General features: G+C 45.3%; 1 protein-coding gene across 2 annotated transcripts; it reads right to left on the bottom strand.

The window, feature by feature from the left end:
• Positions 1-2942: 2942 nt before the first annotated feature.
• Positions 2943-23430, bottom strand: LOC309345617 (B-cell receptor CD22-like). 2 transcript variants are annotated; one of them, XM_081868818.1, is made up of 14 exons: positions 23180-23430; positions 20042-20099; positions 19136-19549; positions 17269-17565; positions 16667-16927; positions 14747-15007; positions 12926-13186; positions 12056-12316; positions 11027-11287; positions 10188-10287; positions 9337-9400; positions 8605-8762; positions 7514-7586; positions 2943-3498 (listed from the first exon to the last, which is right to left on the bottom strand). In XM_081868818.1, exons 2-14 carry the CDS (start codon positions 20073-20075, stop codon positions 3334-3336), a joined length of 2610 nt encoding a protein of 869 aa, XP_081724944.1. In that variant the 5' UTR covers positions 20076-20099; positions 23180-23430; the 3' UTR covers positions 2943-3333. The 2 variants fall into 2 exon arrangements, with proteins under 2 accessions (XP_081724944.1, XP_081724945.1); XM_081868819.1 differs by lacking the exon at positions 12926-13186.
• Between the last annotated feature and the right edge of the window lie 426 nt (positions 23431-23856).

Below are 23856 nucleotides of genomic sequence, written 5' to 3'. Positions count from 1 at the left end.
GCGAAGCCAGAGGAGGAACAGAGGGGGCTCCTTCTGTTCCTCCTACCACTTGGCTAAAGGGGCACTGTGCAGCTCTCGCTCTCTGTGCAACACCCCTTCAGCCAAGCGCCTCTCCTGGCTTCTGCCTTAGCCGTACACAGCCTCTTTGGGCAAGGGGAGCCTTCATCCCGCTGCCTGGGAGAGGTTGCAAGCGGCTATCCCATAAGCCAGGACAGCAAGAGGGATCGCTGCGCAGCGATCCTGCTTGCTGTTCTGGCTTATGGGATTCAGAATCTTTTTTCTTGTTTTCCTCCTCCCAAAACTAGGTGCGCCTTATGGTCTGGTGCATCTTATGGAGCGAAAAAACGCTAGTTGGTGGTATCACCCTTTCAACTGTCACCTCAATATTTTGTAGATCCCAAAGAGTCATAGTCCTTTCCATATTGCTAAGAAGGTTTTAATTATCCTTCACTATTTATTGCATTGTATCGCCCTTCCTTTTATAGAACATCTTCCATTGGTATGTACATGTGCATAGCCATGGGAACCTCTCAAGTATTTACAAGCAACACCCTTAGTTTTTGCTGGTCCCAATTTGCTGCCAAACTGATACGGCTGTCACTCAACCTTCTGTGTTGGCTGCTGCAGGGAAGGACAGTAGCTGAAGACAAAAACCTGTTTTCCATTTTGATACAGGGGATTATATATATAGAACAGTGTGTGGATTTCCATTACGTACTACTCAAACAGTAATGTATTTTAAATGAATTGCAGGATGGCATACGACACTGAGGAATGTATGCCAGGTATCAGATATATGCAATCCCCATTTGCTGGAAGCATCATAAGGAAGGAGGTGGTTATTGATATTACGTACATTTGCGGTGGACCTGTCCACTAGCCTTGACATTTTAGAACAAAATGAATGGGGTTATTGAGATATGATACCTGGATTCAAGCTGTTCTGGGAACCATTAGTATTTCCACGATGTGATACAAAGGATATATAAGCGGACTGCCATAAACTTCTTTCAGATACAATCAGCGCTGCTAGGAGAAAGTTTTGCAAAACATTGGAGACAACTGTTTGTTCAATCAATAGACAGATTCAAACGCAAACTCCATGGATACACTTGCATGTCAAAACTGATGGATTACATCTGAGTGACAGAAGGAAGGCAAGGCTGTAGCAATACCATTCAGAACCAGATGTCTTGTCACTGACCATATAGGGCTCATAGGCCCACAAATGTGACTACGGGCTTAGTAATGGTTGCGACTCAGCGAGAGTATATATGCTTGGTTGGTATGCAGTATGTCCCATGATCTCTTCAGTACATATGTATCATCTGGCCTAAGGAGGACAAATGACCAGTAGTTTAATCATTTATTGATAAAGCGCACACTTAATGTAGCTCCGGAACCCGGACACTCAGCTTTGGCAAAGAAATAGCTGGCATCGCCACCCCACACTTGTGCCCCAAACTAGGCTGTTGGTGCAATGGTGTGACCATGCCCCCCTTCAGACTTAAGTATCCCTTGCCTGATAGGGCATGCACAAGAAACTTACGACCTACACAAGATGCCTGCCTCTTGCAGCCTTCCTGGTCCTTGGAGACTGTGGGGAAGGGGGCAGCAACATTCTCCTCCTCCACTTCTGACACCTCCTACCTCATCGCCAACTGCTTGGACTCTCCCTCTTCCTCCAGCCCTAGCTCATGTCCCTTGGGTAGCACAAAAGCTCATATATCACCCATCCCCTCCCCTGGGTCAGCCTCTGGCCCTCTTGCCTCTGCAGGAAGTTCCTGGCAGTATAGGTGAATGTGTCAGTTTTGCTTTCTCTCAGTTTCTCATTCTCTCCAAGCTCAGTTCTTCACATTTTCACATCATGAAAATTCATAACCCATTTTAGTGTGAATCTGCCCCAATATGCACATATTTGTCTGCAATTTTGTCTAATGCACATTTTGCAAAACAACTTCCCTTTATATACTACATTTTCCCATGTTGTTTTCACTAATAGATATGCGTGCGTGCACACACACGCACACATGGGTGGTCCACTGTGGTCTTTCTCTCAAAGTTTCAAGGTCTTTTTGGCAGCCCTCAGCAACATTTGATGTTCCCCCACAGCCATTGCACTGCCTTCCCAAAGCCAGGTAAGCAAGGCACTGGGCTTTGGGAATGAGGCACAAGGGCTCTGATGGGGTCCTAGAGTCCTCCCACCTCCTTCCCAAAGCCAGCACCTTGCTTACTCAGCTTTGGGAAGGTAGAATGAGGGCTGACAGGGGGTCAAATGTTGGCCTTGTTCCCCCCATGTGCACAACAAGGCAGTGTGAGGCCCATAGGCTTCATGTCAAAGTACCCTTGTGGCCCACTTGATATGAAAAGTTGGGACACACACAAAGAGATATATATGCCCACTTTGCATATACCTCTTTATACACGTCACATGGTTGGAGAACTACATTGCAAAATTTGCAGAAGTGAGAATTTTGAGGGACAACTGCGTTTCGGTTTGTGTGTGGCTTTGGGAAATGAGAATTCTTTAAGTTTACCATAAAACATGATCTGAATCAAATATCTTCCCCATCCCTTTCAAGGCACAGCGGGACCCCACCCAGTTTGGGAATCCCTGAACCAAATGCAACCATAGCTGAGTGGAAGGATCCACGCAGAGGTTCGATCTGTGACATGTCCAGTTCAAAGGATCAGGCAGCAGATGATAGGAAAGACTTCTGAGCCTGCAGAGCTGCTTCTAGCCAAGATTGATGATATGATGATATGGATGAATGAATAGTCTCACCTGGAATATACAGAGAGCAGTTTTCTATTTTGCAAGTATGGATTGACTTGTTGGAAGGAAGGAAGGAAGGAAGGAAGGAAGGAAGGAAGGAAGGAAGGAAGGAAGGAATAGCAGATCTTTCCCATATGATCCAATGGGGATACTGATCTCGATAGTCTCACCTGGAATATACAGAGAGCAGTTTTCTATTTTGCAAGTATGGATTGACTTGTTGGAAGGAAGGAAGGAAGGAAGGAAGGAAGGAAGGAAGGAAGGAAGGAAGGAATAGCAGATCTTTCCCATATGATCCGATGGGGATACTGATCTCGATCACCAATGAAATGTGTTGATAGGTGGAGCGCTGTGCTGGCAGTAATGCACCATATCTATCTAAACCTCAGCCTTGCTTGTCTGCCAGTACAGCCAGATAATCTGTACTGCCCGGTCAAGTTCTGCTGCATTTGATTGCAAACAGCAAGCTATAATACAGGCCCAGCCGCTGGCCCCACCTCCAGACAAAGGGGAAAGAGTCTAGGAGTAGTTCCTGATCTCTGCTAGTTCCAAGAGGATCAGTGCTTCAAAGATGCATACTGGATGCTCTCCTCTGATTCAGAGTCTGTTTCAGAGTCTACATAGGTGGGGCGAGGCCGTGGGCCCAGGTTCACCAAGGATGAGTAATGCAGTTCCTCTTCACTCTTGTTCACCACATTCTCGTAGTCAGGTTTGGTGTCTCCCTAAAGCAGAAGGAGATACAAGTTGAGGGGAAGGAGTGTAGCTTAGTGGTGGAGCAGAGGGTTTACTCTAAAGGCAAAGGGTCTCAGATACAACCCCTGGCATCACGCAGGGCTGAGAAAGAACCCTGGCTTCAAATTCCAGAGAGCTGCTGCCAGTAGATCATGGGTAGGCAATGTGGTATCCTCCAGATGTAATTAAACCCCAATTCCCACCAGCCCAAGCATGCAGGACCATTGGTTAAGGATGATGGGAGCTGTAGTCCAACAACATCCAGAAGGCAATCAGTTGGGGAAGACTTCTCTACTGTGTTAGAGAGACCCAGGGTTACACTGAAATGAAAGTCCAAAGAAGGTCAATAAATGCCCATTTTTCAAAATGCAATATTTGAATTGAGTTGTATGGGGGAATCTCAAAATGTTGCAATTTGCCTGTTTTGATTGGATAACTGACTGAATGAATGAATGCATTATATAAACTGGAGTACATTTCATCGCATGTCATCTACCAACTTTCATACGTCAATTGTTGGCTAGTATATTGCAGAAGCAAAACTGGTGGTGGCTGCATAACAACTGTCCTGTGAGATGCTGTCAAATAGTGACCTCTGTTGCACAGCTGAGGAACCTGTAGTCCTTCCGATTCTGTTGGACTACAGCTCCCATCATCCTTGACCATTGGGTGTTCTGGCTGGGGCTGATGGGAGCCGGAGTCCAAGAACCTCTGCATCCGCATCCTTGCTCTAATACTTATAGAATATCACAAATGGTCAAATATTAGCTGCTTTTAGATTATAGCTGTTAAAATCATGCCTAATATCAAACAGTGTCCGCTGCTGCAGCTTTGCATTGTCAGGTACTATCTTCTGCATGCCAGATGCTGTCAGAATCCCGACAGCTGCAGAGAATGTCCATTATCAAAATCTGTGGAGAAGAAATGCTGACAACAAGGGTGGTGTTTGTTTGATGTTTGCAGCACAATCATAGCAAGCTGCCTTCTACTGAGTCAGATCACTGGTCCATTTACTGTACTTCAGTGTTGTCTGCAAGTACTGTCTTTCCAGGGTTTCAGACTAAGAATCCTCCCCAGCCCTCCCTGGCCCTTCATCAAACCTAGCATAGAATCTGCCTTGCATGGCAAGTTCAGCATCTCCAGGGCTGAAAGAGACTCCTGTCTGAAATCCTGGGGAGCGTCTTCCAATCAGAATAGACCAGGGATAGGCAACCTAAGGCCCATGGACTGGATGCAGCCCAATCGCCTTCTCAATCCGGCCTGCAGACGGTCCGGGAATCAGCATGTTTTTACATGAGTAGAATGTGTGCTTTTATTTAAAATGCATCTCTGGGTTATTTGTGGGGCACAGGAATTCATTCATATTTTTTTTTCAAAATATAGTCCGGCCCACCACATGGTCTGAGGGACGGTGGACCAGCCCACAGCTGGAAAAGGTTGCTGACCCCTGGAATAGGCAATACAGAGCTAAAAAGGCCAATAGTTTGGCTAGTTTTAAGGCAGCTTCCACCCAAAGCCTTGGAATATTTAGTAGAAACCACCTACACATTTTTCAGGGTGCTCGCTGCAAACTTAAGGACTAACAGCTTGGTTTTTTCGCATGTTTTTTAAGGACCACAGTTTTTCATGATACTACATCTGCACTCCCACCCAGCCAAGCTACAACAGGTATCCCTATGCAGTTGATAAAACTTTCACATTTTGGATTTAGTGGTTAAGCTTCCTGGATGCAACAGAGCATCCTTCCCCACCTCAGTGCCTTCCAGACATCATTGAACTGTAACTCCCACCAGTCCCAGCCAGAATGGCCAACATTCAGGGGTGGTGAGATTTGTACATAGCTGTCAAGCGTCCCTTATTTGCCGGGACAGTCCCTTATCCCAGCGCCATGTCCCGCTGCTGTCCCTTATTGATGATGTCCCTTAAATAAGCTACTGAAGGTAATGGAGACCTTTCTATGTCCAGCAGTGCTTTGTCAACAACAAATTGTTGCTTTTTTTGTGTTGAATATATGCTATATGGTAATTTATGGACCTAAAGCCATTTGCACGCAACAAAATATGTATTTTATCAAAGTAATTGTTGATCCCTTATTTTGGCTGCTGATCCCTTATTCTCGAGGCTGCTGGTCCTTTATTTTCAAATCTGTAAGTTGACAGCTATGGATTTGTAGCTTCATTAGAAGTGCCAATTAATACAGATCTAGGTTTGTCCCCTCCCCCATCTTTAGGGCAGGTCTTCCGCATGCCCCAAAACTTTTATTAAACAGTTGCTTGACCAGACTTCAAGAGATTTCTCTCCTCTCTCCCGTCTCACCACTATGGCAAGGAAAGCCTCCTTTACCTATTGAATTTCTGCTTCTCATGCAGATAGCAGAAGGCACCGGCATATTGTAATGATTTAAAAAAGTAGCACAGCTAGTAGGAGATGCTGTTGACAGTGCATATCCCTGGGGCCGTGTTACGCTCTGCAGAGATTCTATCTGGGCCTTACAAAGGAAACACATGCTCGTCTTTTTTAAGAAAAATGGTTTTCACTTCAAGGGTGACGATTTCTTGTAAATTGCCAACAAGGGGGTGGGACAGCATAAGAAACCAGAAGCTGAATCAGGACAGCATGGCCCTGTGCATTAGCAAGCCTGATGATATGAGTTTCAAAGCAAATTAAAATTAAAAAAATAAATGGTACCCACTCAGTTCAGTTTTCACTTGTCCTAAAACAAATGCCATGAGCAACAAATCACTATGAAGGCAGTTCATTATCTATCCAGAAGTGGATTACCTGGGAAGGTTGGGGATGGTTTACCTTTCTCTTGTGGTTGTGACATTAGCCCAGGTAATTAAAGGTATCTGGCATTTTATTTTGCCAGATTCGGGTGCTCTTTGTTTTTGAAGGTCCTTTAAAACAAAAATCACCTTCTCAAGTTGCTTTACAAAAACAGGGCGGAATTAAACCTGACTTTTTCATGACTCCAAAGGAGGGTGCTACTAAGGCAACTTCCCTAATCTGATGTTCTCCAGCTGCTTTGGACTACAACTCCCATCATTCCTAGTCAGCATGGCCAATCATCAGGCATGATGGGAGTTTTAGTCCAAAACAGGTGGAGGGTACCAGGTTGGGGGAAATTGCATCAGGGCTTCCCCTGTTCTGTTCTTCTCACCACACACCTATTCTACAGCTGACCACAAAGTTGAGAAAAATATTCTAGTGACAGCTTGAATTCCATGTACTAAACTGAAAGCCGCAATTCTTTCTCTCTCTCTCTCTCTCTCTCTCTCTCTCTCTCTCTCTCTCTCTTTAATATATATTTAATTTTCTGTTTTACAATTTAAAATATTCATTTTACACCCTTGAGATATCCATGACTTCCATTCTTCTCTTTCCATGGTTGATTTTGCATATAATAAATCCCTGCACATTTTACAAAAACTATACCTCTCTGTGTTCCGTTATTGCGTTCATCAAAACTTATTTACGCTGTTGAATTTATCTTAATGCTGACAGCGTTTTCAGCTGTACACAGTTATTTCCCATATATTCAATACACGTTTATTGAAAGCCGCAACTCTCTGTGATGCTTTAAAAGAGGCAGACATATTGCTCTTAAACCTGTTTCTCTACAGTGTAAGTCAAACTGCCATTTGCAGTCTGAATGACAACCAAATTAAGTACATTACCTGAAACATTGGTCATGCTTGTGTTGGGACCAGACCCCTTTGAAGCCCCTACCTCCACCTTGCATGGACCAAACCTCACAGCGTTTTGGAGTTATGGGGGATACCTTGAGAGGACACCCTCCGTGGTCCTCTTTCTGTGAGTCTACCTCCTCACCGCAGCATCTCCAGGGTTCTCTGGTCAGTGGAGAACCTGCTAGGAATTGGGCCCCTGGCATACTTCCAACCATATGTCCAGACATGCCAACCATAGGAGATCATGGGCTACAATACTGGAGAAGCCAAGTCATTCACACATCCCATGGGATTCTGTCTTACAATGAAGATGTACCTTTGTGGGGAGCTGGGGTTTCTTTACCACACTGTAGATCACGGCATCATCCAAAGGTTGCGGTGCTTTGACACTGTAAAGAATTGAAGATTCCAGTTAGAAAAGCATTCGGAGTATGGAAGAGGAATTTAGTGCTTAGGCTGTCTGAATGAAATATAGCAGCCTTTGTCAACTTTGTGCCCTCCATTAGACCACAACTCACATCATCCCCAGCCAGCATGGTCAATGGTGAAGGATGGTTGGAGTTGTAATCTACATCCAGAATGCACCATGTTGCATTTTGTTGATTTTCAGTGGGTGGATCCCTTACTGACTTTATACACTTTCCCATTCACAGGAGATGAGCAACAGAAGTACCAGATGCAAAGAAGAACCGGGGTTGCTGAGTCTTTAATCATCATGCAAACGATGTGGTTTCAGGATGGGCACATTTTCCCCACCCACCACATGAGAAGCTGTACCAACTGAAATCCCCTCTTCTACACCAGTGATAAACTCACAGGAGCTCTGGTGACCTCCTTTGTATCCGGTCCATCATAGGGAAGGAAGGAGAGAGAAAATATGGGCATTGGCAGTGTATAAAGGTAAAGGGACCCCTGACCATTAGGTCCAGTCGTGGCCGACTCTGGGGTTGCGGTGCTCATCTCGCTTTATTGACCAAGGGAGCTGGCGTATAGCTTCCAGGTCATGTGGCCACTTCTGGCAAATCAGAGCAGCGCACGGAAACACCGTTTACCTTCCCACTGGAGCAGTACCTATTTATTTACTTGCACTTTGAAGTGCTTTCGAACTGCTAGGTTGGCAGGAGCAGGGACCGAGCAACGGGAGCTCACCCCGTCGTCGCGGGGATTCGAACTGCCAACGTTCTGGTCGGCAAATCCTAGGCTCTGTGGTTTAACCCAGAGCGCCACCCATGTCCCTTACAGGCAGTGTATAGGAAGGGCCTATTCAGTGGTGGCTCCTTGCATGTAGAAGCCCCTTCCTACTGCAGTTCATCTAAACCCATCATTTGTCTGACTCCCCCTTCTTCCAAAAAAGGCAACGTATCTACCACAGCTTCCCGCAACCCTCTAGTCTGCTCCCCATCATACCTGGCATAAACAGTGCGTTCCTCGGACAAACTTGGAGGGAACCTAAGCGCCGCATAAGAAATTGAAGTTTCTGCACCCTGGTTCAGGAAGCCAATGGAGCCATCTGCTCCATTTTCTCTCAGCCTGTTGTTACCATTACACAGTTTTTCTCCCTTGGCCTAAGAAACAAAGCAGTGTTTACTCCCTTGCCTAGGACACCTTCATTTTCTCTGCAGGGACATATATTCCAACTGCCCACCCACCCCTCCATGCAAAGGATGACAGGCTCCTGTGCCTTTTACGGGGTGTCCCATGTGTCACTCGAGGCTGAGAAAAGCCACCAGCTCCTGAAATTCAGAGCTACCCTGCCTCTGACTGTAAAGGTGGAACATAGTCATTGTGGCTAGTACCCACTGATATCTCCCACAAACTTGTCCAATTCTCTTTCAAAGCAAGGGGCCGGCAACCAATTCCCACTGCGCCCCAGTCCCAATCGCAAGGCTGGAGGGATGACTCCCACAGGTTGCTACTTGCCACAAGGGAGAAGAAGCAACCACTGTCATCATACTTGGGACTGTGGTGCAGCTTCATTTAATTTGTCCTATTAATTCATGCTGATCGTCACGACTGCCAACAACATCTAGAAGTCATTGGCTGGTCACAGAAGCAGCCATGTCACTTGTTATTTGCAAACAGATTCAACACCCTCACCCTCCCACAATGTACTGATGCCAGTGGGAAATAAGACTTAACCTTCTTCACAAAAAATGAGCCTGATCTCCGTGCCCTTCCAGTGTCGGGGTCTAATGTTTTCTTCCTGCAATGGTAGAAAAGATACAGTTCTGTCCCACTGGGGCAGTTCACCAGAAGACTACCACCACTTCCAAACCCCTTCACTAAACAGAAGGTGTGTGTGATTTATAGAAAGTTGATAGGCATTATTTAAACTGTCAGATCATTGGTCAATCTCTTCTGCTACATATTTTGGAAACTGGTCTGTCTGTCTGTTCTCTACAGGTTTTCCCAGCTATCAAGCTACCGTTGCTAAATTCAGCGTGCAAATTCTCAAGGTGGGGTAGTGGTTTTTGTCATTGTTGGGATGCCAAATGCCCTTCTGAATCAAGATGGCAGACTGAAGCTGGACATGGGTATGACTTTGATAATTTTTTGCCATAGGTTTGGCCACCTCTCCAGATTTCATCACAAAACTTAGCATGAGGTGTCCAGAAATGAGGGCAGGAGGCTTCATCAAAGTTTGGGTGCCAGGAGCCATTGTGAAGTAGAATGGCAGGCCCAAATGTGACTTTGTCTGATTTAGGGCATGACGGGCCACTGCACTATCCATTTAAAAAACACTTTTCTTTTCTTTTTACAAATTCCTGGGCAATGCCAGACATTACCTACTAGTTATTTACAGTTACATACTGCTTACATGCCAAAATGGCTTCTAAGCAGTTTACAAGCATTAGCTCAGTTATAAAATCCATACATAATTAAATGCACAATAATACAATGCCAGCAGAACAGGGAAGCCTACCTCCTTCAGAAACACCACCAGTTAATGACCTACCTGGGTCAAAGAGGCTCTCCCCACAACCACTTACCATCTCTGCACCACATGTGACAGCAACCCCAGGAGGAAAACCGCAAATAGGACACTGCCCAGGCCAATCAGGGCACGCTTCAACACAGTAGCTCTGCTGTCTACATGAGACAGAAAGGGAGAAAGTGCAGGATTTGCAACACCTGGCTGTAACGGCAAAAAGATTGTTGCCTGATCCCAAGCAGGCTTTTGTTCAGTTGCACACTGAAGTCCACCAGGTTCCTCTCCTTGGCATCCATCTGCCTTGCAAGCAGTGAAAAGGGCCTGAGCTCAGCTGCAGAACATTGGCTTTGCATGCAGAAGGTCCCAGGCAGGGCTGTGTATACCCACTTTCTGAACCCCACCACCACCATCTAGTGCTCTGAGTGGCTGGGTTTGCTGCCATGTTTATTTCCCACAATAACTCTACAGCAGATCTGTATAGATTAGCAGTGGGGAACCTCTGGTCCTGGGCTCAAATACAGCCCTCCAGAACTATCTGTCTAGCTCTCAAGATTCTCCTTTGCCCATGCTCCTTGGTCAGGTCACAATACTCTCCCAAAATCACAGGTTGTTGGAAATGCATTGGCCATTATATCCATGGATCGTCCTTCCACAATAATTATCAACATACAATTCTTGACAAAGGATGGTCATGCAGCTACTAAAACAACATTTTGCAAGGTAGAATTCTTGACCTGCCATTAATAACTACTCTAAGGTTACCAGACATCCCCGTTTCCCGGGGACGGTCCCCAGATTTACAAATCAGTCCGCATACAAAATCCTATCATTCCTATTGAAGTTGAAAAGTGTCCCCAGATTCATTGGAAAAAAATCTGGTAACCTTAAACTACTTACAGGACACAGTGATGCCCATGGGCGGTGACTCCTGCTCAGAGATGCTATTGGAAGTTTTGCAGTGATAGGATCCTGACTGGTCGACCTGGATTTTCTTAAGCTGAAGGATCTTGGAAGTTTCCTGGAGCCTCTGTTTGTTCCAGTACCATGTGTAAACATCAGCTGGTGGGGAGGCATCATTATCGCATCTCAGTGAGATACTCATTCCCTCAATGATAGCATCCTGGGTGCTCAGGAGTAAATGGACATTGCGAGGCCCATCTGCCAAGAAGAAAGGCAGGGAAGATACATTCAGCACTGTCCAGTATTTGTCTTAAGGCTCTCAATATGACTCAAGGGTGGCTGGTGCCCTTTGGGGCTTATAGGGCAGAAGACAGAGAGAGACCAACAGTAGGTGAAGCCAGAGCTATTGAGAGGCAGATCCAACTTTTTAACTTGAATTTTGCCCCCATCCTTTTTCCCTGCTGTGTTCTAGAAAGGAAACAATGAAACTAAGGAGGATGGAATGGACAGCTCTGGTTCTAATTAAAAGGCAAGGGTTGAAGAAAAGATCTTGGAAGCTTGCCCTCAGCTAGAAGCAATGCTTGGAGGACAGGCAAGGTGATGTGCCATTTGGTGGGGTGGGGATGCTGCTTCAGGTAGCAATAGCTGCCTAAGCAGACCCCACCTGCCCCACGGGCCCAATTTATAGGGGTGAAGTGGGGCTGGTATTGACCCCGATTTCAGCTGAAATCTCACTGAAATTGGACAAGCTCTTGTGAAGTGCACAATATCTTGCATGGTTTCAGGCTAGATCTCACCCGAAATTGGGGAGATCTCGCCTGAAATCAGCACTTCTCCACCAGTGAAGGAAATGGCAGGGAGGGTGGTGGAGGCAGCGGTGCCAATGGCAGGGCAGAGTGACACTTCCCATTTTGGCTCAAGCAGCGAGAATGGATGGGCCACCCCTGAGGACAGAGTAAGGGAATCAGGTACTTGGGGTGGGGTCCTCATCAGCCATCTTCAGGACTCTCTCCTTTCCATACTCACAACGGACACTCAGCCAAACTGGTGAGGACTTTGCTGAGCCTACTTGGTTGCTTGCTGCACAATAGTAACTGCCAGAATGCTCAGGGGTCACTTTCAGGATGGTCACCATAGAGTCCAGCTGCAGCTGTTGCCCTTCTTTGTACCATATGTAGGTGAGCTCCTGGGGGTTGGCATCTCTCACTTCGCATCTCAGCTTAACAAAGCTGCCTTCGTTGATGAGCCCCAGTGGTTCTCGCACAGCTTTCACATCCTTGGGACCAACTGCAGGTGGAGAGACCAAAGGCAATGTATCACATGAGGTGCCTCACCTGCCCTTGCACCTGAACACACACACAAAACCCGCCACACGCACACAACAACCGCTGAATACAGATTCCTCTGCAGTAAATCTGAGTGATCAACCTCAATTTTCAGCTTGAAAAGCACATGCCTGCTGCCCTCAACAGCCCTGCTTTAGGCAGTTGCCTTTTTTTACATAGTGCCAACAGTGAGTGCTCACCACTTGAGGAGCATCAGAAAAAAACATTCTCCAAAATATTTCTGCCTTAGCAGGTCTGCCTGTGTAAGTCGTGACTGATAATGGCTCACAATTTCTATAGGCAAGCATCCTGGCTTCTGTCATGTATAAGGCTGCTAACAAGTTGGGATCTCAGGTGTAAGATCAGTCTACGCCAAGAGGCTCTATATGCCAAAGAGTACACCCTTCTCATGATTTGGCTTAGTTATTGAAGTTCAACCTCCAATTCTCCAAACACGTAGTGGAGCCACATAGCCTGTGTGGCTCAAGTTTGCGAAATGACTGCACCTGCCTTCCCATAACCTCTGCTTGACTGGTGCATGTGTTCCAGGTCTTCCAGTAGCATTACTTACAGAGTGTTGTCACAGAGATGGGTGCAGATGCTGTACAGCTGATCCCGTTGCAAACTTGACATTTGTAAATGCTGACCTTTTCAGGTGGTGCAGTAAAGGTGTACAGTTCCTGAGTATGAGTTATACTTTCCCCTGACTTGTACCAGTAATACCGTTTGTGACTGGGGTTACTGCTGCCCACAGAGCAGTTCAGTGCGACAGTGTCTCCTTCTGTGATGGGCTGACGGCTATTAAGGATAAGCTGGACATTCTTGGGAGCATCTGGAAAATCAAATCAATGCTTTTTTTATTCCTGAGAAACATCATTCATTATGTGCGTAGTTGGGAGATGTGCACAATAATCAGTCACACACAAAATAGCAAAGAATGAGCATAAATACCTATAAATACAAATGTTGCACATTAACGAGTTAATATTGATAATCTCCAAGTTGTTTATGTGCACGGGTGCTGGTCATTTTCCAGAAGTATTTCTACATTTATACCCACTTTCCAAAAGTTAAGAGTTATATTCACAATAACATGGAAAAGGTTGCAGCTTAAAGATTGTAGTTCAATCTCTGACGTCTCCCAATAATCTACAGGAAAGAGTTACTGTGCCCACTAGGCCTGGAATCCTGAGTTGTTTGTTTCTTTGAATAAAGAGTTAACTTCACTGACATCATGTGAGTTATTACTGACCAGCTCCTGGCACCTGCCCTGACAGAATCGCTACCCAATTTCCCAGTCCCACTAGCATGATCAGCATCATTCAAATATCACCAGCAGAAGCATGGGAGCAGTCAACACACATGGGCTGCTAGTCTGCCGCACTGTGGATGCCCCCAAGTAGAAATTATGTAGGAGTAGGTGAGCAATAAATTGCTTATACTGAAAATGCAATGGTGGCCTTGCACATTCAGATTTGCAGCCTTTAAAAGGAAGGGCCACAGCTCAGTGGTAGGGCATCTGGCTTGTGTGTGGAAGGTACCAGGTTCAATCCCCAGTATCTCCACACAGGGTTAGGAGAGTCTCCTGCATGGAACTTTGCAGAGCCATGGCCAGTTTAGACAACATAGAACTAGATTGGACCAGTGGTCTGACTCTGTATAAGGCAGCCAACTCTGTTCTTAACTGAAGGATTCAGTGGCCTTAATTCACTCCACACTAGCCAGCAAAGGAGGATCATGAACATGGAGAACATCAATAGAGGAAGGTTGGTGGTGCCCAACTCTCTCCATAAGCTCTAATCAGAGAGTAAAGGATTCACCCTCCACCTCCGCCAGCATGGTATTCAAGGGCTGTGCACAAGGAGGATTGGGACAAGATTCATTCAAGGTGGCTGGTGCTACTATCCCAATTCAGCTTGCAGAAATCAAGCAGAGCTGCTCGTTTATACAAACAGCCTTGCTTGACCTCTCATTGCATCCCAAGGTAAGAGCTTCAGGACAGCCCATAGGAATCAGGCCAAAGGCCCATCTCACAGTGGTCAATAACCAAGATGCTTATGGGAAGTCCTTAAGCAGGACATGAACACAAGAACACTGTCCCCACTTGAGATTTCCAGCACATAGCCTCTGATGGTGGAGGGACAACAAAGCTGTCATGTCCAGCGGCCATTGATAATCTTCTCCAGCAAATACGCCCAACTGTCTTTTAAATTTGTATATGATGTGCCACATACTTTGTATGCAAGTGGTCAATATTCCTGGTACCTCCAGGGTTTTTATAAGGATCAGGTGGCAGCTGATGCAGAGCACAGCTATGCAGAGCACAGCTATGTCCCTGCCAGTCAAAGTCCAAGCTACAGACCCTTCACTTCCTGAAACTGAGGTTACTTACACTGAACGTCCAGGGTGACGGATGAGGATGTTGAATTTCCAATGGCGTTGCTGGCTATGCAGTAATAGGTACTGGAATCTCTGGATTGGATCGCCTCAAAACGCAGCTCCTTGTCAGTTCCAATTATGCCAGACTCACTATCTTTATACCAACCATGGCGGTTGGTGGCAGGATTCCCTCGGGAAGAGCACCGCAAAACCACGTTGTCCCCTTCTTTGATTATCCCTGGTGGTATGTCAATCTTCACATCCTTTGGTGGATCTGGGATAGAGATATTAAGGACACTGAAATCAGGACTCTTGATTCAGGGCAAGAAAATGTGTGTGCTTCCTTGGGGGACAAGAGAACTGTGAGAGAGTAACGTGTGTATTCAGGGATTGGTGAAGGTAGCAAAACTGGCCCCACCATATGGAAGGGTGAGTCAGCCCACTCCAGCAGGGACATTTTGGGATACTGTAAGAAGACGGGTCATTACTATGCTGATGGTGACTGCTGTTGGCATCCACCTGACTTGAGAGACAACAGACCGTGTTTCCGGGGGTTTAGTCAAATTGCTGCGTTAGCAGCATCCAAGTGACCTCCATATGGCGCAAGCCTGGGCAGTGGGTATGGAGTTCCTGGGCTGCCCAGATGAGAAGACCCCATTCTCCGATTTTCTTGTGTGGCCCACAAGAAAGCAGAGCAATATGTTTGGCACCAGCTTGGCTGCAGAAGTTGCTGGAAAGAGGCATACATGGCACCATCTAACCATCATAGAGACTCCACTCTAGAACAGAGTTTTCCTTCTCCTAGATGGGCTACCTTCCCAGTGTTAATGAGCCCATCTGCCCCTCACTCCCCTCTACTAGCATCTGCTTGACCATTGGACCCACTTTGGTCTCATCTGTTCAATCTGCCACAGCCTGTCTTCACACTCAGGGGAAGTCAGAGTAAGACTTCACTTTTATCATCACCATTGACTGCCACCTCTGCTACCACCGTGTCAACAGAATCACTACTGCCCCCTCTATCGTCATCATCATCAGTTAATTAATTGGTGGTGATTATGATGTTTACTGCTGTAGCATTAATTTGGCCAACCATTATTTATGTACAGTATATATTTTCATTCCACCTTTCCTCCCAGGAGCTCAAGCTGCTGAGTGTGGTTCTCCACCTCCCCATTTCATCCTCACATCAATCCTGTGAAGTAAGCTAGGCTGAGAAATGGTGACTGGGGTCCAGGAACTGCCAGTGAACTGCATGTCTGAGTGGGGATTATAATCCTGCTGCTGACGATCCTGGTCCAGCATGCCACATTAATCAGGGTGAGTCAACCCAACCCCAGGATGGAGATTTTGGGATAGCATTAAATAATTTTCTCATCATATCTGTTATTTCTCATTTGGGGGTGCTGGGAAAGTCCACAGAAAGGTGTTCAGATACTGCAGTTCGGCACCTATGGGGTTAAATGAGGCCATGTCTATGCTTCCTCCAGACCCAGCCAGCCACCAGCCAGCCCTGGATGCAACCCTGCCCATCTTTGAAGAAGAAAAGAGTTTTCATTTGATATCCCGCTTTATCACTACCTGAAGGGGTCTCAAAGCGGCTAACATTCTCCTTTCCCTTCCTCCCCCACAACAAACACTCTGTGAGGTGAGTGAGGCTGAAGGTGATCGGACTTAAGATTGTATTCTAAAGGTACATTTTATGCAAGACCAATGATGCAGGTTTACAAACTATACTGGTGTGTGTATAGAATTGGAGATAAAGAAGCTTTTTCCTGTTTCCTGTCCTGATAGTCACACAAGGCATGAAAATCAGAAGGAGAAAGTAGTTCTCTTCTGAAATAAGAAAAGTCCCTCAGAAGAGGAAGGAAGAGGCAAGTAATGTCTGTAAATCTTGATGGTCATCATTCACCAGCCCAACAAAGAAACTCACACTGGACATTGATGGTCAGTTCTGAGCTACCGGATCCAACTGTGTTTTCAGCTGTACACCGATAGACACCAGAATCTTGTTCTCCTACAGATTCAAATTCCTTTATTGGGCTCGTCCATTCATATTTCCGCATATCCTTCCAGTACCATTGGTATTTAACTTCAAGGTTGCTACTGTTGACTGTACATGCAAGAGAGAGTTTCTCCCCTTCTCGGACTGTGATTCCAGGCATAGCGCTCAGCTTAACTCCTTTGGGACCATCTGAAATAAATAAAATATGGAAGTCATAAGTACCATCAGAAAGTGACAGCAGCTGCAAGGCTGGAGGTCCTAGAATATAATCAGGGACCCTTAATTATAACCCCCTCCCATCTTGCAAGGATCCCCTCACATTTTGTACTCAATAACGGACATCCTTTCAAATGTGACAATCACATGCTATCTTGCTATTGTAAATGCCTAAGCCAAAGCCCACCATCCCTCACAAGATTCAGAGTTCAGACGATGGCTTTTCAGAGGAACAGAATCTTGTGCAGTTCAGGCAGAATATCTTTTTCCAGATTTCCCCCACATAGCCCAGTTTCATACCCCTGAATACTCACATTTCACATCCAATATCATGGTGCTCTGGGATATCTCTGTCCCCTTGTGGCTTTTCAGAGTGCATGTCCACGTTTTCCCATGATCCTCCCAAGTTGGAGTAAAACTCAGAACAGTCTGGAGTTTTCCATCTCTATTGGTAGTTTTTTGGGAAAACATATGACTCTCCTCCAAGCCGCTGAAAATCAACATAATTGGCTCATCGGGGCAGTGGTAAAATACCCAGCAGGTCAATGTCGCTGGCATCTGTTCTTGAATTTGTGCCATTCTGCTTTCTATCTTGGGTTTGGGTGGTGACACTGTATGCAGAAAATTAAAAAGGGAAATTCCAAGTCATTGGTCAGGCAAAGCTGTAGACCAGAGATGGAGAACTTGTGACTCTCCACATGTTCTTGGACCCCAACTCCCATCAGCCTCAGCCAGCATGGTCAGGGGTGATGGGGGTTCTAATCCTGCAACTTCTGGAAGTTTAAAGGTTCCCCTCCCCTGATCTAAGGGGAAGCTGTTGAGCAAAGAAGAGCCTTGATCATCTATCCAAAAATGGCAAGAAGTATCCATGCCTACCTTTTACCCCTTCTGTGATGCTGCATGTTGGCATAGTTATACCTGCCTCTGAGTTGATATTTGACAAATCGACATTTGCAGAAATGATTTTATTCTTTTTTTGTAGAACTTGCAGAGGTGGTTTTCTTGATTTGAAGTTCATATGAATTATTTATTTTATTTTTTAAAGCTGAACTTGTGTATATAGTATCCCCATATTTAACTTGCACACCAATTCAGGGCCTTCAGGCTATAAAGCGGATTATAAAGTTGTTACGTAGTAAAATAAATAAATAAATTTTTGATTCTTTTTGCATATCAAAGTGCTGTGAAAAACTCAGCACTAGATCTGGCAAGGCAAATAAGAACACAATGCATTGTATCTACAGTTAATCTACTTAGGTCTATTATTTTCAATAGGTCTACTCTGAATAGACTAACGTTTGATGCAACACAATGTAGCTGATGAATGGCACATTAGTTTCACACAAAGATATGGCATGGCCACCTAGCAAATACATTATTAGTGTCATTGAACAAACCCTTAGGAGGGGATTCCAGAAATGTTCTTCAGTTACCAGTCTACCCATTACTGTTAGTCTACTCTTGAGATCCCTTCCAGTTCCATAATTCATTGATTCTATGACTCCTATAGGATTATAATTACAGCATTAGAAAAGTGAAAGTTTAGGACTTCACCCGAATACCTATTTATTGAACGTTCATCTTTATAGTGGTATCTCGGGTTACATACGCTTCAGGTTACAGACTCCGCTAACCCAGAAATATTACCTCAGGTTAAGAACTTTGCTTCAGGATGAGAACAGAAATCGTGCCGCGGTGGCACGGCAACAGCAGGAGGCCCCATTAGCTAAAGCGGTGCTTCAGGTTAAGAACAGTTTCAGGTTAAGAATGGACCTCCAGAACGAATTAAGTACTTAACCCAAGGTACCACTGTATTTCCTTGCATTAAACTTACGCAGAGTATATCCTTGTTGACCATTTGTTCTGATTTGATCACATCTGTTATTCATATTGATTTCTTTATGAGGTATTTACTCATCTTCCCACATTAGTCATTTGCTCACCCCACACATTTCAGTGCATGACCCTGTCACTTGCCAAGCTACAGAAAGGCTGATTCTTTTTAAAAGTGAATTCTTGCACTAGGGCAACTGAGCACTTAAAAGAGCATAAATCTACATTTGTGATATGCACTTGAATCTCTCCCACAGAACAGTGACAGTCTAGATGTGCCCTTAGCTTCCAGACTACTTGACCACTTTCGCAAGAGGGGAGGACAAATCATCTCTGAAAGTTTCTTACCGTTAACATTAACAGCAGCAGCAGCAAACCACTTGTCTAGGCGACGGTTCATTCCGACGAAGCCATAAAGTCTTGCTCCATATGTGCCACTGTCATTTTTCTGGAGATGAGAGATCTTCAGGCTGCAGTTTCTGCTGCTTAAATTCCCAACAAACCTCACCCGATCCAGAAAGTGGTGACTTGTTGGAGTCAGGTAGTTCTCTGAGGTCGAAGAGCCATTGTATAACATGATACCAGTATAATCTTTCAGGCTGTCTTCATACTTAGGGTCAAAATACCAAATCAGGAAGAAGTTGTCAACCCGAATATTCTTATATGTTCGATCAATCTTGCATGGAATCAGAATACAGGATCCTTCCCACACAGCCAGATTATTCGGTGCAATAGTCAACATATTTTCCTTACCCAAGATACCTAAATCGGAGAACAACATGTGATATTTTGCTCAGCTGCCACCATGCATTTAGAAGGATGGTGAAAATGATCTGAAGGCAGTGCTCTCTAATCAAAACTAAACTAAACTTCTGACTACCTCTCCAGACTGGTGGCTTTTTAGCAGGAATATTCTGAAACATGTCAATAGCAGTGCATTAGTGGGAGATTTAAACTGGACCATCATCACATCATCAGAGGCACTTTTAGGGTGGCAGGAGTGGTGTGGTCTCACTGAGCACTGCCCTGCAGGGGGCATCAAGACGCAGTTTAAGAATGGAGCTATAGGGGGGGTGCTCATGGAATTTTAGTGTCGCAAAGGGCACTGCTGAAATCTGAGAGCCCAACATCCAACACTGCCTTCTCCTCATTCTTTTCTAAAGACCAAAGAGAGCAGTGGTGCTTAAATGAGACCAGAAGCCCAATTTGCTTTTGTTGGCACAAATCAAACCTGCATCACACATCATGCATTACCTGGAAGGAAGAGCAGACAAAAGAAGCTCCTCATTGTGGATTCATACAAGGGCCAAATCTGGAAGCAAGGGGGTGGAAATGGATTATTGATTCATTCAGTAACAGTTATTTACCATCAGAAATATATTCCCCGAGTCATAAGAATGTGTATGGAAATGTGCTTTAATGCACCTTGGTGGAAGGAGGAGAACCTGTCACAAACTCTATTCCTGTCTATTGAGCTTCTTCTCCCATAGTACTCCTATGGGAAGGGCTGTAGCTCAGAGACAAAGCACTGGATTTGCATGCAAAAGTCCCAGATCCAATGCCTGTCATTGCAATGCATGGAGAGATTCCTACCTCAAGTCCTGGAGATTTGCTGCCAGTCAGTAGGCAATATTGACTTGAATGGACCAATGAGCCCGTGTGGTGTAATGGTTAGAGTGCTGGACTATGACTTGGGAGACCAGGGTTCAAATCCCCACTCTGCCCTGAAACTCACAGGGTGACCTTGGGCCAGTCACCATCTCTTCGCCTTACCTACCTCACAGGGTTGTAGTGAGAAGGAGGGAACCATGTGCAATACCTTGAGCGCCTTAGAAAAAGAAAGGTGGTATATAAATGTAATAAGTAAACAATAAATAACACCAATGGGCTGACTCTGTGTATGGTACTTTTCAATGTCCCTAACTACCAGGAAGACAGCCGTCTCCAGTAAGCATAAAGGATGGGGGGGGGGGGATACAAATTCAAATCCATCATGTTCACAGGAGCCAGAAAGTTTTGCATGCTGCTGGGAGTTGTCTTTGAATTTCATCCTTGCTTTCATAAACAATAAAAATCACCAAACCAGTACAAAAGAAAATTAATATTTTGTTTCTTTAAGCAGATTTTTGGGGGAGTGGTTTCACCAAAGCAACTCCCCAAACCGCTTTCTGCCAATCAGCTAATGTAGTGCGCTTCCTATTTAACAGTGGTGTTTCCAGAGATTTCAATACTTGTTGTCCAATCACTATAGAAATTTCTGCAAAGACCACAGCCCAAAACTCTGACACTTTGTCCTCCACCTGACCTTAAATTACCTCGGCTCCTTATATCCTCTCCAACAGGATCTCTAATTAGACACCTTCGTTTGAAACAGTCTCATAGCAGTCTTATACCATTTTTGCATTATTTTCAATGCATGTTCTCTCATGGTAGATAAAACGGATGTCAATGGGAACCTTAACCACATAGAAGTCCACCCATTGTCTTCAATCAAAATATTCCAGTCTGACTCCCACCTCCATTTCAGGCCTTCTGCAGAGCCCATATCAATGCTCAGAAGTAGGATATAAATAGGAGACACCAACCTCTCCACTTCCCCCTCAGAGCTCAGAAATACTAGCTTGATCTGCATGAGAGCAAGGAGACTTCTTAAGAACATTTCCTAAACAATGCAGCTATATTGCAAACAGAACTTAGGATTCTAAATAAAGAGAAACCAAAATGGACCAATTTCACCAACCATAGTGAACATGCACTGAATTTGCCTTGCAAAATTGAAAGCCCCTTTTCAAACTCCTGCCTGTTTCGATCTGGCCGCTGACAGCTACTACTTCTCCGGCATGCTGAGATGCTGCATGAAGTACAGTGAAGCTTGGATCAGAAGTCTTAGACATGGCAGGCCCTGTGATATCTGCCCTATGTGCGAGGTAGTGCAGGGGTCTCAGGCTGCCCCATCAGCTGCTCCTGTCTCTATCTCCTCTTTTTCGCAGAGGCAAGACTCAGTAGACTGAGCTGTTCTACCAGAGTTCATCCTCCCCTTGCAATAAATAGACTTTGCAATCTGTATGCTTGCCCACCACAGTTGTATTGGAAAGAAGAAGAAGAAGAGTTTGGATTTGATATCCCACTTTATCACTACCTGAAGGAGTCTCAAAGTGGCTAACAATCTCCTTTCCCTTTCTCCCACACAACAAACACCCTGTGAGGTGAGTGGGGCTGAGAGACTTCAGAGAAGTGTGACTGGCCCAAGGTCACCCAGCAGCTGCATGTGGAGGAGCGGGGAATCGAACCCGGTTCACCAGATTAGGAGACTACCGCTCTTACCCACTATACCACATCCCTTACAGAGTAAATAGGAAGTGCAGTCATACCCTCCAACATTCCTCAGATGGAAACAGGGACCTTCTATTCTACATCAGTATCATTGCTAAAGCATTTCCTCCTGATCAAAAGTTATCAGAGGAAACAAACGGCATGCCCTCCAACCAATCCTTCTAACACATGGGCCAAAGAACAATTTGTATTACCTGTGTAGCTGTATCTTTAAGTGAAGGGAATGGAAGGGTTTCCCCACCCCCACCCCACCCTGCTACACATTTTGACAGCATGATACTGGATCCAGATCGGAACCCAAGAGGCAGGGAGGAGTGCCTGTTAGAAGGCTTTAACTGTTTGCTTCAAATCTCAATCAGAATTGAGAGTCCCAAACCTACGCAACTGAGATAAACAAAATCTTGTTTTACTTTGCCAATTGCAGGTGAAGAGAAGCCGCAGTGGGGGGTGAAGGGTTAACACTGCCTTGTTTCCTGATTGGGTCCCCCACAGTGACAATCTGTGTAAACAAACACACCTGCATTGAAAGGCACAGCTATGTAACATTTACATCTCCTTTACAGAGTTTCTCCCAGCAGGGAAGTGATGGGAAATGTTTCCCCAACTAAACCCTGTACATTGGGCTGCTGTCTGGAGGAGACAGTTTACCCAGGGACCTGGAGCTCCAGTTTGCCCAGGGACCTGCCAAACCTACAGCCAGCCCTGCATGGATCACAAATGCTAGTTGCCTCATTCACACAGTCGACTGAACAGAGATGCCAGCTGCCTCTGCACAGTGCAAGGGTTTGCATGAAACAGTTTGCATGCGTTGATTTGCAAAGCTCAACTCTTGTGTCCACAGAATCGACTCCCCTTGAACATTAGATGTGAATAACTGTGCATGTGTACAGCTCAGCTGCCTAGCTACACAGGTACACAGATTGTACCCTTGCTGTGTGTCACCTGTGAACACCCCTTGTGAGACATCCCCTCATGCATCATTGATCAAAAAAACCCTTAGAAGATCAAAGCTCTCAAGTAAGAGTTATTTCCCTAGGAATCATTCATTTATATTCTTACCTGATACTGAAGATGCAGACAAAGGCTGAGGAGCTCAGCTTAGCTGTGTTAAGAGTGCCCTTTCAGGGCTGAGTACAGCTGTTTGCCAGGGTCCGATTCAGCCAAGCTGTGATGGCCCAAAATAACAATAAACCCAGCAGCAACTCAGGCTGTGCATCTGTGACAAGAACTTCCCCTTTTCTGCCCTGAGCAGAAGATCTGGGGGCATCTGGTTCTGCTGCTTCAAGCTTGGCTGAGTCTCTGCGGTTCAGGGTGAGTTGCTGTGAGTTTGAGACCGGAGCAATGCATGGCTGGTCAGCAGGAACCCCTGACAGCAGAGGACCATCCAATGTTTCGTTTAAGGAAGGGGTGGGCCCAAACATCAACTGCAGGCATCTGCCGGATTTCATGTGGGTGGCAAGAAGGGGAGGGTGGAAGAAGGAAAAACAGGGTAGCAGAGAGAGGGTAGCAAACGTATCTCCATAGTGACCAACATAACATTTGTATGCTGCTTTGCATAATATTTTGTGTTTTAGCTAATATTATTTGAACTCCAGTTAAGATTAAGCTGCTTGTGTGTTAACTGGTTTAATCCTCAAGCTGTATGTCATAGTTTAAATGCTTTCTTTTCACAGTATTTTAAAACTGATGTGACCAATATAACAATTTTGGAGCCTCCAGAATTCCATACCCTCCAA

The sequence above is a fragment of the Podarcis erhardii genome (genome assembly GCF_964252035.2).
Source record: "Podarcis erhardii genome assembly, chromosome: 7".
Taxonomy (NCBI): domain Eukaryota; kingdom Metazoa; phylum Chordata; class Lepidosauria; order Squamata; family Lacertidae; genus Podarcis; species Podarcis erhardii.
The sequence above is the reverse complement of the archived record's forward strand: the minus strand, read 5'-3'. Positions and strand labels throughout refer to the sequence as shown.

Excerpts from the sequence above, each read along its gene's own strand:
- LOC309345617 (XM_081868818.1), bottom strand. The coding sequence starts at position 20,075 with ATGAGGAGCTTCTTTTGTCTGCTCTTCCTTCCAG. Across the intron at positions 19,550-20,041 it reads TTGTCTGCTCTTCCTTCCAG|GTATCTTGGGTAAGGAAAAT; the intron begins GTAATGCATGAT and ends TCTCCGATTTAG. Across the intron at positions 12,317-12,925 it reads CATCTCTGTGACAACACTCT|TTGGTCCCAAGGATGTGAAA; the intron begins GTAAGTAATGCT and ends CTCCACCTGCAG.